This window comes from Pholcus phalangioides, unplaced genomic scaffold, assembly GCF_987345545.1.
Source record: "Pholcus phalangioides strain wild (caught in Gottingen) unplaced genomic scaffold, Ppha-v1.0 ptg000007l_1, whole genome shotgun sequence".
Taxonomy (NCBI): Eukaryota; Metazoa; Arthropoda; class Arachnida; order Araneae; family Pholcidae; genus Pholcus; species Pholcus phalangioides.
In genome coordinates, this window is record NW_028301600.1 from 55590917 (window position 1) to 55608129 (window position 17213).

Sequence of the window (17213 nt, forward strand, 5' to 3'; positions counted from 1 at the left end):
AGTCAATAATGGTATGTTTATTGGAAGATACTGAAAAAACTTAAAATTTATAGAAACAACAAATATTCAGTAGACGCTGTAAAGTAAAATATACATGAAAAGATTTGGGACTTACCCTACCAGTCACTGTAAAGAAATGGTCACTATAACGTGGGGCCGTTATAATGAGCATCAACTGTAACACACATCATTAGATGACAGTTCAATTAATATTGTTTACAATGAAGGAAAAGACATTAAAATTGCCAGACATTGCCTATTTGCCATACTGAAGAGAAAAAAGTCATTCATATTTTGGAGATAAAAATTTAAATTAATGTTTATCACATGGCAGCAGAAATAACAAGCCATTAACACACATGATGTCCAAAATTAAAGTCTGAAACATATTTGGTGCTGCAAAAAGTCAATGAGTTCAGAAAATGATACAAATAAGCATAATGCATATAAATAATCTTCAGAAAGATGTAGCTGCTCACCCTCCAGAACACAAAACTCTGTAGGAGTTATGAAGATAATTGCATTTCTTGTAGCGGGATGTCCCAGATGCCATGAGTCAAAATATGCCTCACCATTTCTAGTCTTGTATAACCTTATGAGGTCATCCAATGCCACATTAAGACCTTTGTTCAGGTGTGTACCAGCTTTTTTTAAGTTTCATAGGTTTGTCTTGGGGTCATATTGTGTACCCTGTAAGTACAAATGTTGTGCATTTCCTTTATATGCTCCAGAATTCACTGCTGATATCATCATGAATCTTCACTTACGTAAATTATTTACATTTCCTGTTTTCAACTAACAATGGTGGTCAAACTTTAATTTTGGACATGCATGTTGTAAAAAATTACATATTACTGATACTCCACATAAGTTAGACTTTCAATGCAAATTCAAATTATACATTTTTAAAATCTAAAAATCTTAACTCTTTAGCATATTACATGAGGCTCCTTTGGTAATGCATAGTTGACAAACTGAAACCATGATTCTCATGAACAATCACTTTAAAATATTGAAACCAAAAACAATAAAAATTCTGTTTTCATACATTTTCAAATTCGTTTTATAATCAAAGATGATAGAAAAAATTTCGTATACTTTCTGCCAAAAAAAGAACGCACCAAGAAAAAAAAGTCTAATTGCTACGAAATTGGGCAGGCAGTTATATATGATATAGGTATACAAATGATTAGTGTTGCAAAAGAATTATGCAAATATTCCCATCACCAGAGGGCAGGGTTGGTGAAAAAAACCAAAAAACCGGGTTTTTTTGGTTTAAACCAGGTTTTTTTGGTTTAAACCGGTTTTTTTTGTTTTAAATAGTATTAACATTAAAAACAATGAAATTTCTGAAAAATCATTCAAACTTCTAATAATTAACTAAAATGAAATGGTTATTAATGTAATTAACACTATTCCCATACTAATTAATCAATAAATATTTCTTATATTTTAACAAAAACCAACTTTTGCAATTTAATTATTTTTTGCTCAACTCAATGGATTACTGTGTGTTTGAAAATTCTTTCAATGTTATTATTAATCATATAGTATATAAAGATTTTTATCCAGTTACTTTCAGTATGCTTAATTAGGAAGCTATTTTGAAAAAAGTAATAAAAATTAAGTGAATATAATGTATTTAATGAAGCATAAATAATGCAGATTAATTAGCAATGATTTACTATATACAGGGTGATTATAACTAAGGTTCTGATTACAAAACACTGTAAAAAAAGAACGATTGTCAAAATGACTTGAAAATTGACATGAATATTCCTGAAAAAATGCAATTTTATTAGGTAAAGGGGAAAAAATACTTAAAAATGTAAAATTAATGACATCATCCAACATGTGGGAAATTTGCTCGCAGAATGGAAACGATAGCCAGTCATGGCAAAATGATACCTTAATTATAGTATTGCACGATTTCATAATTCATGGAAACATCACAAAAAACAAAGTAATTGAACAAATAACTACAACTTACTTAAGAAATGTTAAATATGTTGTCCAACCTAAGGTTGAAAGCACAAAAATTGTTGTTCAACAACAGAATCGGAGTATGCCATGGTCATGACGTAGATGTGCTTGCAATTCAGCTTTATTAAACCAAATGCCCCCCCCCCCCCCGTTAATATTCCTGAGCAACTTCTAACATATAAAGAATGTGCTGGAGATTGCAATTCAAAGTTTGCAATCTGACCACTGTTTATTACACCCACAGCCAGAAGTTGCAAGGGTTAAGGTGTATCCTATCAAAATGGGTCTTCACCAGCTGCTTTGCTGGTATTGCAATGTGCATCTTGATAGAAGTTCTATCCACACACTGATGCTGTGGAAGTGCTGAAATGATGTGGTTGCACAAAATAGATTATACTGCTGGCCAAGTACAGCATCATCTACTTGCACATTTTGCACTTTTTTCTTTTGCGAAAGAAACTTCCATTGCTTCAGGAGTATCCATGCAAATTTTCAAGTCATTCTGATCAGTACTTATTGTATAGTTTTGGAGAATCAAAATTCAAATTATAATCTCCCTGTATATAGCTGATTATTTTTCATAAATCTGTTATTATTATTTAGTAGAACCCTGATTAACTGGGCTTAACAGTGTGAAAGTATAAAAAAAACTACTATTGAATATTAAGACTGGGAGATATACAGTAGGAGATGTGCTACTTCTTGTGGGAAAGAAAATAAAAATGTATGTGAGGTAATGTAACTACTAGTACACTGATCTTTGTCCTTTAAGGACAGCTGATGTCTTTATTGGATTATAGGACCACCTGCCCCTAGCATGATGGTGTCACTACTGTTGCTGCTTCTTTGTGAAGGGAAAAAGAAACCCTGTGAGATAATACACCACTACATTTAGATATGTGATGCAATCCTTATTCATGAATTTGCTAAAGATAGAGCATCAGAATGTAGCCAAAGGGTAGAAAATGTTGTAAGAATGAGAAATTTTGGCTTTTGTATATAACTTTAAATAACTAAGATACTTCATATGAAAAATATATATATATTCTGGCCACTTTTATGAGACTTTTTGAAAAAAACCACTTATAAAATCTTATGTCATTTAAAGATATACCATCAGAATGTACCCCAAGGATATAAAATGTGGTAAAAATGAAACATTTTGGCTAATAATGAACCAATATGATATTTTTCAAGGAAAAAAAAATTATATTTAGGCAACTTTTATTTGATTTTTTGAAAAAAGCCACTTGGTTTAAACCAAACAACCCTGCCAGAGGGCATGAAATTATTTCCTCCCAGATTGCTTTTTATAATGGACTTGGAGACAGCTCTTGCATATTGTATTTTTGTTTTTTCTTAATGAGCTATTGCTGACTGTTCAAAATAATCCGAGACTCATTCAAAGATATTTTACATGACAAATTTACTTCAAACAATGCCACATGTTTGGATTGAGACAAGCAGGGTGGACATATCAGCATATAGCCCACAAAATTGACTGTTCTTACTAAGCTGTCACTAAGATGATGCTGGTAGCAGTTATTGCATGAAGGTGCAAACATGCATCCAAACAGGCTCTGGATGCCTTAGGTCGCCGAACAGGAGAGAGGATGGCTTCATCTGTAGGCCAGCCTGAGCAGCACCAATAACTGCAGTGATAATCAAATCACAGATGCCATCTTTGTAAAGAAGCCTTATCTCACACTAGACCATTTCCAGACAGTTAGATGGTTTGCACTCATTGAACCAATTTAATTCGAGCCAGACACTGTCGAATTTTATTGCAGTGGCACCAGAAGCGGAGAATCTGGACAACTGCAGATTAGTACTGTATCATCTATAGTGATGAATCTCAATTCTCTTAGACATCCAATGATGGTCGTGTTTGAGTGCCCTAGTAGTCAGCTGACAAATAGTGCTTATTCTTTGGAGTGTCACACAGCCCTAACTGCAGGTGCGATGGTCTGCGGAGCCATCACTTATGCAAGATGGTCATCTCTAGTCGTGATATGGAGGAACCACTCTTCCTCAACATGTCCAGGAAATCTTGCAACCACATGTTTACCCCTCATAGTAAGGCTTCCAGCGTGTGTTTTTCAGCATGATATGGCTTGAACACATACGACAAGAGGTTTTCAAGAACGTCTGTGCCTCTTGCTTGCCTGGCTTTATCAACCTTTGAGTGTGTAGGAACTAGAGTTCTAGTTGCAGCAACCACAGGCAAATCTGCCTTGGACCAAAATACAAAAACTGCATGCATCAATGCCAGACCATATTTTTCCTATATCCACACCAGCAGAGGCCCAACAAGGTATTAGCATTTTTGTGTCACGTGCAGTTCTCCTCAATAAATGACCATTGTGTTCCGATATTGTATAATCATTTATAGATTTTAACATGACAATTACAAACACCAAGTTTCATCCAAATTTGAAGTTTACTTTTTTTGGTGCGTTATTTTTGTTGGATCGACAGTATATGTAAACTGTATAGGAATTTTGTAACATAAGAGTCAAATAGGCATTATTTAAGCATCAGAAAAAATTTGAATTTAAAGACTATTCAAGTACTTTTCCAGATAAAATTGAAAAAAAATCAAGTAATTTTGTAACATATGCCAATTTTTAAATGAGTGTTATACATATTTAATTTAGTGAGAAATATTTGAAGGCTTACATTTCTATGCATTTTATTTTAAATTATCAGAAACTTGCAACATGTGTAATTGAAGTTTTTCAAGTGATAAATTTGTAGATGATTTAACCTGATCTCTACCAAATCACAATGCTTTTTTACTTTCTATATGGGATGTCAGCACCGATTTCTCTATCAAAGTGATATTTAATCAGGGTGTCACCACATACTGAAAACTTGATCTAGAGACTTTTCTATGACTCCTTATTTTTCCTTGTCTGAAAAAATTAAGTTTGTTGGACTGTTCCTTAAAAGCTGATAATAAATAGAACGTTTCTTAATTCAGTGGTTCACAAAGAGCAAGAAAATTTTGGGTATTTCATCCAATATAATGCTTCAATGACGTAAGTTGAGAAACACTCTTATAAAGCAGAAGATTATCTCATGGAAGCTTTTTTTCTATCATACAACAGGGAAAAAATAGGTAATTTACTTCTGCAGTTATAAATCAATAATAACTTGAATATCTGTAACATAATGTTTTGGTCAATTTACAATGTGAATTAAGCTTCAAGTCAAAACAAAAGCTAAATTTTTTGTTTTTTTATTTTGCACTTAAGTTGAGGATACCTGAATATGTTTGTCCATAAACATTTTCAGATGCACTTCCACAGTCAAGCCCTTCCGATAACATTCAGAGCTTCTTGCAGTTGTTTCGCTGTTGGTAAATCTTTTTTATTTATTCAAACATCAACTCCGATTCATTTTCATTTTCCCCTACATTGGTGGCTCTTAACCAGGGGTCCAGGGATTTCCTTCCCAGGGTCCCAGAGCAGACTTGAAATGGTTATTATGCCAAATAACGAAAAAATTTTTGTGAGGGCCCCAGGATAGTGCCTAAATTGCCCCAGCCTTGTTACAGGCCTCGACCTCTTGGAGTTTGTTAAAGGCCCTTGAGATTGGGGATGAGAAAACTGTTAATTTATTGTTTCAACATTGGTGTGTGTAGAATATTATTCTGTGAAAGGGTCTATGGGCTTCATCGTATTCGTAAGGAGGTCCCTGGCCTTTGTCGTATTAGCAAAAAACAATCGTGGAACATAAAAGAGGTTAAGAATCCCTGCTCTACATTGTGTACATGCTTTATACTGTTTACTATTACTTTGTCAGTTTTTTTCTTCAGCAGACATCTTCACTAGCAAAATGTCAATGTGGACTGAGTAAAACATCACTGCAGTAACTGCACTGATACCATACTGTTGTCTGTGCACATAATTTCAGATGAATTCGTATATCTGTAAGATCTTCAATTTAAAATTAAACTGGTTTCTGACCAGTTTTTTGCCTCTTGCTGATAAGTTCTATCATTCATTGAAGCTCACTTTACTACAAAGCTTAATTTGTAAGAAAAGAAGAAAGAAATTATCTATGAGAAATCTCTATGCATATAGGCAGAATCGAGAATCGATTCTAGTTAATATCATGCATAAATCAAGAAAAAACTTATTCAGGTATATACACATTAATACACAGGGTGTTTCAAAAAAAAAATTACCTGATTTGAAATGCATATATTACGAAAAATATTGAACAGACACTTAAGATTAATTTTATATTGTATGGCTAATCAAAGTTTTTTTACAAACAAAATTTGAAGGTGCTCAATATGTCCACCTTGGGATGCATGGCATATGTCTATATAGTAGTCAAATTTGTCCCAAACTTTTGTGAGCATGTTCGCATCCACTGCTTCCACAGCTGCTGTTATGCATATCTTCAGTTTGGCTAATTTAGATGGAAGAGGAGGCACATAAACATAGTCTTTTATAAACCCCCACAAGAAATCGCACTCTGAGGTTCTGCAATCTTGGAGACCAATTATGTTCAACTGAATTGTTAGGTCCCGTACGGAAGATCCATCGTTTAGGAATGCAATTGTTTAAAAGTTCTTGAAAGTCAAAGCTCCAGTGTGGTGATGCCCTGTCCTGCTGGAAAATGAAGTCATCCGAATCGGTTTCTAGCTGTGGGAAAAGCCAATCTTGACAAACACTGAAGTGGCGGCCGAAGAAAGAGCGACAGTGCTACCTGTTGGCAACTGCGTGAAACTGGAGATTTCCCTCTTTCTACCTATCTATTATTCGATCAAAACAGATTAAAAGCTGAATAGTTATTCGATTTTTTTAAATCGAATGATTCTTTTTGAAACACCTTGTATATTATCAGCCTTTACTGTAGAAATAAGGTTTGTTATTTTTGGTGTTACATGGACAAAACAAAAAATACCACCATCTAGTTATCAAGAAGAAAACCTTAGTTTTTTTTATTCAATCTTGACAACTCACAACCACATGCAAATTTCAATGTATCATATCACAAACCAACCTTTGAGAGATCCAAACACCTAGCATCCATTGCTTGAATGAGTAGGCCACTTGCTGCTGAATTTCGATGAACTGCACTAAAGAAATAAAAATATTTCAGAATCAAAAATGTTTTTATTCAAATTTTTAGAATGAAATGCTAATTTTTTTTTCTTCAAATGCAGTGAAATACATATATAAATATACTCTGCATACCAAGAAAAAATTTCATTACAGGGATTATCGTTGTATCAAGAGGCAGCACTATCATCATAGGCTATAAAAATTAGGCTTTTTGACATGTTTTAAATTGGCGTTGTTAGTATCACTAGAAAATGTACTCATATATAAACACATTTATTCAAAAAAAAACTTGATTATTAAATGATAATCAAGTTAAACATTGTGCAGAGTAAGGGGGTCCCCTGCATTGTACTTCTGTGTCTTATGCAAAAAATAGCAATACTAACAACTTTCTTAACACTTTTAGTTACCAAGTGGTGCAAACTACCAGAGAAGACATCATTTAGATTACCAGACACATTCTCAATTTATTCGGTGGAACTGTGAGTTATTCAACAGGCCATCTGTTATATGCAGTGTGTCACCAAAGTCTAGACAATATTAGAGATCATAAAGTATCTGAAAACTACTAATTGCAAAATCACAAATTAATTACCAATTATGAAGGTAAACATGTAGTTTACTTTCAAAGTAATAATATTAGACCGTACACTTTATGGACAAGATAATGATGAAATAAACAAAAATAGTATATAAGCAATCAACAAAAAAGTTTAGGTAAAGTCAAATTTGCAACGAAATAAAAATCTAAACAGATCTGAATACCCTTTTCCTTAATGGAGATTTCCATCGAAAAAATTAAGTCTTGCATTATTTGCTACTTTATGCCAATAACTCTCAATGGAAGGTCTAAGATCTTATACAGATGAATAATATCAATTATTTTCATAAACACATCTTGATAAATGCCTCAAAAGTAATAATGCCTTAATTAGGTTTGAGATCAAAGCCACATACTGCAGAGTCGAGAACGTTAATATTTTGAGCATTACACTAGACTTTTGCATGACCTGCTAGATGCATGATCCTAGACAGGACCTAGACAGAGCTGCACCCATCAGAACAGGTGCGTGTTGGGTATTTCTTTCTGAAGTGAGAGAATGAGATAGCGACATATGCTTGTGAGGAAGCTTTATCGATTCTGAAAACTGATAAGAATCACTCTGTAGTACCGACACAAGAAACTGCATAAAAATAGTAAAATGTCCTTCATCCTTTCATCCTTCGTAAAGTTGACGTTGTATATGGAGGCAGAAAAGCAAAATTAATTTTTTGTCTCAATTTGTTTTCAACTAAGAAGCCATTATGAAATATAGGCGGTGCCAATTGCTAGAAGCAATGGCAAGACCTCCAGTTACAGACAGGCCATGAATTGAAAGCTACGCTGCTGATTGAAAGCTTCAGCTATCAGAGTCGGATTTATGGTTTGGTTGCCTGTGGCATAAATTTTGCCGCCATTTCTTGTCTAATTTTCTTGATTTCACATTCTTCTAATTCACCACATTAAGCTGAAGCCCGCTAATCCATTCCACCCAGCTCCTAGTAAATATGTCTCTGTCTCTAAATCACTCTTATGGTCACTCAAATGTTTGCAGATTTTCTTGGTCATTTATTTGGTCACTTACTGCCTTCACTCTTTTCTCTCAAGGGCACTATTTTTATTATTCACTTGCTTGCACCCTGTTTTGATCGCCCACACGCTTGTACACTCTAAATCAGGGCTTCTCAATCGCTGGACCATGATCCGGTACCGGCCACTGTCATCAGTGAAACCGGGCCGCGAGTAATTTATCATTATTTTTTTCCATTAGTCGTGTTTATTTCTGGGCCTTCCACTCAAAAAAAAAAATCAACTGGGCGAGATTCTAAAGGTTGAAAACCACTGCTCTAAATCGTTCTTTCGGTTGCTCAGCAACATCATTTCTCACTCTTTAGGTCCCTCTTTTGGTAACTCACCGACCAGCTCCTTCGCTTTTTCAATCACTCCCTTGCTCAGACACTCTCCAGGTAAGCGGTTCTCAACCGGGACTCCGTGTGCACTTCACAGGGACCCCGTGGCCAATTGAGAAAATTAAAATAAATCAGGAAATTTGATAAGGCTAAAAAAGATGCCTGTTTTGCTGCGCGAGTAAAAAAGGTTGAAACCGCTGCTCTAGGTCTTTCTTTTTTTGTTACTAACTGCTTGCTCACTTCATTATTCGCTATTTTGGCCACTCACCAACCTGTTTCTTCATACTCTAGATCAGCTGTTCTCAACGGGTGCTCCGCGGAGCCCTTAGGACTCCTCTTCAGGGGCTCCGTGGCTGCTCGAGGTAAATAAAAAAATCCAGTAAAATTTAAAAAAACAATTAAATAATAAATAAATAATAAAAATGAATCAGTAACTTTAACACTAACTTAACTATCAGTAACTTTAACTTTAGCACTCTCCAGGGGCTCCGCGGCCACTCGAGGAAAATAAAAAAAACCATTAAAATTAAAAAAGAATAATTACAAATATTTTTTAATAGTAAAAATAAATAAGTAACTTTGATGAATAATTTGAAAATTGGCCTACGGGGCTCCGCCATAGAATTTTTTACTTAAAAGGGCTTAGCGAGTCAAAAGATGTTGAGAACTACTGCTCTAGATCACTCCCCCTTTGGTTACTTACATGCTTACAAACTCTCTAGGTCCTGCTTTTTTGGTTACTCACTGATCTGTTTGCTCACTAAGCTAACTCTGATGGTCATTCACTTGCTCGCAAACTCAATAGGTCCCTCTCTGACCCAGTCCTTCAGCAGACACGTATTAATTTAATACGGCCCCCTGTAAATAAACCTTTCTGCACTATCGAAGAAGTTTAGTTGTTTGTTGAAAATCTTAATTTACAGAATGTTTCAATGCATGATGTTTTGATGCGAAATGTCGTATGCAGGACACTGGCATACGAAAGGGGGAGGGGTTTAACCCTCCTTACTTTTATTTTATTTTTACTTTACTTACTTTGTTACTTTTATTTTTACCTTTTTTACCTTTCGTTACAAAATCGCCTCAGAAAAGGGGGAGGGTTAAACCCCTCCCCCTTTTCTGAGGCGATTTTGTTTTCAGTAGAAATTAACCCCCTCTCCTTGGAAGAAAAAAAAAATTGATGAATACACCCCTCCTTGACAAGAATTCTGTATATGCCTTTGACTTAAAACGAGTTCAAGTGAACTTTTCTGATACGATAATGATTTAATGAGATTTTTTTTTATTTTCGAGATCCAGAACTTTCATAACTAAGGTTCAATGTTTTTCTGGGTTTTTCTCCCAATCCCGAAAAATATAGAATCAAAGTGATCCGATCCCACAAATTTTCCTGGACTTCAATCTCATAAACATATGGGCAATTTAAACAAAAGTAGTAAATGAGAATAAGTAATCAAAATAATACTCATAAAAAATTAATTATTATTAATTGATATTAAACTTGCACATTGGTATGTGGAAATGAGTTCTCACCGGTTGCACTACCATTACGATTGCTTTTCGTTCGTGATTCGCATCTTTGGTTTTTGGTTGACTTAGCAATTGTGTGGATTTTGCAAATTCAAACGCTATGCTTTTTCTCCCCGTTCCTTCAAATACAATCGCCGAAGTAGTAAAAAAAATATATATCCAGCTGATACTGAACTGATATCCTACAAACAATTGTAATAATAATTTTATGAAGCAAAGGAGAGGGGGAAATCACTGAAACTATGTAAAGTCAAAACTTGGGGCACCATTGTATTTTTTTTTGTGCTGTATGCTTCTATTTTTCTCCTTTTTTTTGTACATATTTTTCTTACTTTCGGAATTTCTTATATTGGTCTTTGTGTAAATATAATATGATGTAATAAATTTAAAATGTCACAATGCATAAATAGTCTTGACTCTGGTGTCGGATTAAAAAAATTTTAAGAGCACTACAATGATCATATTATTGGCCGAATTTAGATTTCTGCCTCCCCCCCATAATTTAGTTGTCCTTAACATAGATTATTGTCGTAGGATCATGACAGTAAAAAACGATTTAGTTGATAATATCTGAGTGACAAAAAGAAAAACTAGAAAAAAATAAAGTCTGGCATATGGGAGGCTTCAGCTACTCTAAATAATTATTTCCCCTTGAAGAGGGAATTGAGTGTAATTTGCGTTTTACTCTTGTGTTTTACTTTTGGAAATAGCCAGAAGTTCCTATGCGTCTGGAAAAAATGAACTCTAAACAGACAAGTACAAAACCCTTTTCCCGCCATTTTTAGAATAAATAAACAGCTTACAATTGTAGTTGTCAATTAAAAAAACTGGGCATCTTGTGAACGATGCCGAAGTATGCAGCATTCTACCGAAGCCATTATATTCTTTTTTTCCCGAAGCCATTGTATTGTATTTATGGCTTGGGAATGCCTATAGCCTGTCGTCTGCGGTACTTGAACATAAGCACAGCGGTCTTGTTGAAAGGGCACAATAAAATATGCTCTTTTTCCTTGAGTATAATTTTCTGCTCTTCAGCGCCTTAAGACACTCCTGCCGAAAAGACGGTTAAACTCTTTCACATGCGTATATAAATTTATCGTCATGATAAAAAACAGTAAAGATGGGCATAATTTAAAAAAATAATAATTTGTAAAATGCCACAAGAAACTCAAACACCAGAATTATTTTTGGAGAAAAAAAATATATATTTAAAGAAAAAATGATTTCCATAGTATCGAAAGTATCTTCCATAGCTTTGTGGTTGAGTGTGGCTGCCCGTAGAAACTATGAAATATCTGTAGCAATTGGCAACTCTGCAAAAGGAAATTTTACAGGAGAGCAGTTGAAAGGTTTTTTTTTATCTTGTTATACAGGTTGCTTGTTTTATAAAGTGAATATCTCTTGTTTACTGTAATAGAACTTATTTAGCATCCTATACCTCTGTGTAGTGTAGCAAAAGTACAGTAAATTAATAGAATTATTTTAATATTAAAACGCTGGACATTCTATGCTGGAAGAAGAGGTCACTAGCGGAGTTAGATCTCATATTTTACTATATTACAGTAAAATTGCATGTCTCATTCTGTACTGATTGCAGCAACTAGAATGATGTCTAGCCATTGTCTAGATTCCGAAACATTTTTTGTTTCACAACTGTGTTCAATATTTTTGAAGATTATTGATGAATATTTTTAAAGATTGATTGACTTCATATTTTAATAAAGAAAAAGGAACTGACATACCTTATAAAATCTTGCACAGTGGCTTCTGTAGACAAAATTATAAGATCATTTATGTGATCAACTATTAAAACAGTCATCATTTCAGCATCACTTATGTTTTCACACTGTAATAAAAACACAAATTCATTGAAAAAGTAAACTAAGAATAGTCAATACAACAAACTATTATTGTTAGTAGTGGTAACTCCTATTCATTCACTAGAGCATAGTTTCCCATACATTTTGTTCCATCACCCCCTTCTTTGGGAATTTTTTCCCCTCATTGCTCCCCAACTCAAGTGAACCCATAGGATCCTAAGTTATACCCATAGCTTCTATCACCCCCAGAACCATTCCATTACCCACCAGGGGGCGAAATTGCCCACTTTGGAAAACACTGCACTGAGGCACAGAATACATATATACTAAAAGTAGCTGCAAAATATGGCTTTCAGCAATAATTTCAGAAACTGTGAAAGTGCTGACAAATGGGTACTATTGCACAAAAGTATTATTTTGAACATGGCTAAGCATCAGTATTTCAAAGTATACAAAGTATGCAGCACCATGAAAAATCCATAAACTTTCAGTTCCTGACACAAAAGTAGCTCTTGTAGCTCTTGACTGACCGGTGGTCCTACACATATGTATATATGTATGCATACACAAGGACGTAGCGGGGGGGGGGGGGGGACTTGGGAGTCTGGTCCGAAATGTGAGAAAATGACCAAAAAAAGGTAAAAAGATGGCCAAATTTATTGTTCTATCACTTTGGTCCCCCCGAATGAAATTTCTGGCTGTAATAAAATTTGTTGGAAACTTTAGAGATTATAATTTGTCCATTTGAGTGCTACTACGTCCAGCCGCCACCCATTAGATATGTGTATTGTTATTCAAATGATGGGGGGGGGGGGGGGGGAGGTTCCATGTGACACACCCTTTGCATTGGTTTGATATACCTTTTAAAAATATTCGCATATTATCTTGTTTTTTACTTGAAGTTTATAACAAATTTCATTACTGTGTATACTTTTTTGAATGAACATGTGAGCACTACTGGTGGTTTCAACATTCAAGGCAGGGTTCATACAAAATTTCCTAAAAAAAAATTAAGCAGTTTTTAAGGAGTCATGGTAAACTTCATAACTTAAATTTTTACAACAAAAAAAAAGGGCACGCTTGCAAATTAATTAATTTTGAATCTGCCACACAAATTTTCCCTCTTCTCAAAAATATAGACGTAGAAGCAGTTCCAAAGATTACAACTTTTGATTTGTTACCAAGCAATATAAGAATTCATAAAATAATCAATCCACGTACAGATAATCCATACTTAACTGTTGCACCAAAGTGTTTCGAAGCTTTAAAGTAGTGGTCAAAAGTATAGCTCATAACAGCATCATATAAATTATAAAGATTTTGATTAAGTGATATTCATTCCCCCTCAATTATTCAAAATAAAAAAAAAACCAAAGCTGAAAAAGGTTTTCTTTACAAAATTATTTATATTTGCAGCAACTTTGTATTCACCTCTCGGTGAAACTGGAGAGAGATCAACACATACACAAACATTTCTTCAAAATTAAGTTTTTTAATTCCATGGGCACGATTCCTGCTGGCATCTTTTTCAGTTATACTTAGAAAGAAATTGTTGCAAAATGGGAGCAAATTTCGGAAGACTCAACACAATGTTTGGCAATTCAGTACTCATCATTTGGCAACATTGGCGATTTAACCCTTGTTATTTAGCAAAGTTGGCAAATTAGCATTCGTAATTTGGCAGACTAGTTATTTTACCCATGGAATAAATTAAATTTTTTTTCACGAACCATCAGTATTTCACACAATGTAGATCAACCATAGTCATTTCTGCTGCTTGTAGTGGTGACTATTTTTTCTTTTCTTTGAAAATGGGAACCATCTCGCAGGTCCGGTGATAGAGAAACACTGGACAAGAGTAAACCATCTTCAGCTGTATGATCATGGATATTATCAGAGTTTCACAATGAAAAACCTGATGAGGGACTGATAATTTAAATAAGGGACCGTGGTTATTCCAATTCGATTTTTTTTGGGGACATGAAAGGGGGCACAGGAACTTGCCGGAAAAGTCAGAAAATTGATTCAAAAAATCTGTCTTTCTCACTAATTTTGTAAATTTTTCTCGACTTCTGGCAACACTTTCAAGGAGAGATCAGATGGATTATTGGGGTTCAACATGTTTGTTTGAAAAAAAAGCCTGTCTTGGAGTTAAAGTTGAATATTTAAAGAGGATAAATTAAATATTTTTGGATTAAAAATTTTCATTTGAATGAAAAAATATCTTTGTAGTGCTTGCAAAGCATGAAAAGCACACATATGGTCAGCACGCAAGTTTTTTCCCAATACAGTACTGTACTTTGCAGTAATGAAGTACTTTCCAACAGAGATCTCTACTTTCCAAGGTCAGGAAATAGAGCTACCACTGTTCGCCAATACGCATCAAAATTCAATTTACTCCTCCAAATTTCATATGAGTGAAAATACTCTTTCAAATTTTACTTTTTTGATGTTTTTCTATTTTTCTTATAATAAAATACCACTCTTTTAAAAAAAAAAAGACTCCTTAAAATTTTGGAGAAGAGTGAAATTACTTTAAAAAGTTATTTTTTCGGGTAATTCTGAGTAACTATGGAAGATGGAAAGAGGAGAAGTGGTGCTGAAGTACAGAGGAGTAAAACACGCTCACTCAGAAAGAATCGTTTTGCGGCATGAAGAAACAAAATATTTTGCCGCCCTTTTTCAAAAGTCTGGGAGTTTAACGCACTGAGTGCATCATTGGTGACAATGTACATACAAAGCAGGCTTGAAAGTATTTCAAGGAGTTTGTTTCCAAATACACAAAAAAAAATTACAAACAAACGCTATTTGAAAGCACAGAAAAAATACAAAAATATACCATTGGACCAGGATGTTAATTTTGGTGCAGCGCACTGCAGAGTTCCCACCACCGGTAGTAGCATCATTTTCTGACAGGAATGATAGAACTTACCCAACTTCTTTTTTATTTCAATTTCTTGGACAAAACACAACAATCTTCTTTTACCGTTTTTTCACTGAGCATATCAGAAGCGGGTGAGGCGACTGAAGTCTGACCAATCAGGTATCGTGACCTGTTAGCTGAGCCGATCATTGGCAAAGCTTTTCCCACTCACTACAGGGTGGCCTTGAAATCCCTATAAAGAAATCTTCCCCCGACACTCATTCTTTTCCTCCTTCTTTCAGGGGCCTTTTTTAGCATCAAGCACGACTCATCATCAACCATTCTTCAACCATAGTAGAAAGTACTCCAGGGTGTGGGCGGGGGCAGGGGGAAGTAATGACTTTTTTAAGAAACAGCTGGAAGGATTTTAAGGACCTTTGACAAGGGAAATGAAAATTAATGACCTTTTAAGGAGTTTTTAAGCACTCTGTACAAACCCTGCAAGGGCGAAATGGAATTAATTTCCTCTATGTTAGGACAAGATATCTCTTCTGCTATTGTGAAAGGGTTAAATAGAAATTTATAGAACCACTGAACAAAATGAAAATTCCTTACTCACCACATAATCGCATAACACAGCAATACCAGCACGGCGAACAATTTCAGAATAGCAAGAATTCTGCATCACTTCTGCATTGCATTCATTCAGTCTGGATGTTCATTAGTAGATAGAATAATGATCATTAGTAGATAGAATAATGATCATTAGTAGATAGAATAATGATCATTAGTAGATAGAATAATGATCATTAGTAGATAGAATAATGATTTGTAGTATTAGTATAAAAAAATAAATCAAGTTCATTGTGTATTTAGTTCTATATAACAATTTTGGTATGCAAAACATTTTCTCTGCTTAAAATTTTCTGATTATGATTGCTGATTCTCTGTTTTGGTAAACAAATTCTATCAACAACAAAAAAAGTTTTACAAAGGTAGCATTAACTCAAATCTTGTATTTTATGTAGTATTTACTAATGAAAACTAAACCTAGCAATCAATTCGAAATTGTCTCCTTTTTTTTTTTGCTTGTTTACTTCTATGGAATGAATGAATGCAAGTCATTTTTACCAATGCTCCTCCTAACTGCGGCTGCACACTTACTTCATAACCAATAAAAATATTAGAGATGCTATTTACTCGAATTGTAATACATTAAGAGAGATTTTTCTGGTTGTTATGCCAATACAAATCTCAGGAAGGAAAGCTAGCTGTCTTTTTGGGGAATCAAACCAGGGTCCTCTTGCATACTAGCCAAGTGTGCTGCTTACACACCAGAGACACAACCTTCCTTTCTTCATAACACACATCAATAGAGTGCTGTGCTGAAGACCCGGGTTTGGTTCCCAGAAGAGATATAAAACTTAGCAAGAAAAGTTAGGTATCAGCATAATAACCAGAAAAATCTCTTCCCCAATGTACTACAGACTGAAAAAATTATGTTATTTCTCCATACTGTCATAGCCTGAGGCAATCTTTTCTGTAGAAGAGGATGGCTGCAATGTCTCTGCTCAGCATAGCAGGCTAATAATGATAGTTTAAAAAAAGGAAGGTTGTATCTCTGGTGCAAAAGAGTGCACTGGAGCGGTATGCAAGATGATCCCGGTTTGATTCCCGGAGGAGAAAGAAAACTTTTCTTCCTAGGATGCATAACAACTAGGAAAATCTCTTCCAATAAAAATATTATAAATGGATACATAATCAAATTCAAAACAAGCCAGAAAATGTGCATATTTTCACATTGAGTAGACAATTAATTGTAATTAGTACTTGGTTTGATATTTTTTTGCATTTCATATTGCACAGATTCTTCTTAGCATGAACTCCATTAGATGTTAATAGGTTGAAAGTGTGGAATTCAACCTCATGATTGATGTACACATTCTCTAGTGGTGAAAGATTTGATAGCTGTGGATTTAGCTGTCT

The 17213-nt window shown here is 34.5% G+C and overlaps 1 protein-coding gene across 1 annotated transcript in view; it reads right to left on the reverse strand.

The window, feature by feature from the left end:
* Positions 1-17213, reverse strand: part of htt (huntingtin) — a 441906-nt gene that overhangs the window by 176407 nt on the left and 248286 nt on the right. The window contains exons 33-35 of the mRNA XM_089233919.1: positions 15847-15937; positions 12287-12390; positions 7003-7078 (exon numbers count right to left, since the gene is read on the reverse strand). Coding sequence (XP_089090045.1) covers positions 7003-7078; positions 12287-12390; positions 15847-15937 — 271 coding nt within the window. The remainder of the gene's footprint in view (positions 1-7002; positions 7079-12286; positions 12391-15846; positions 15938-17213) is intronic.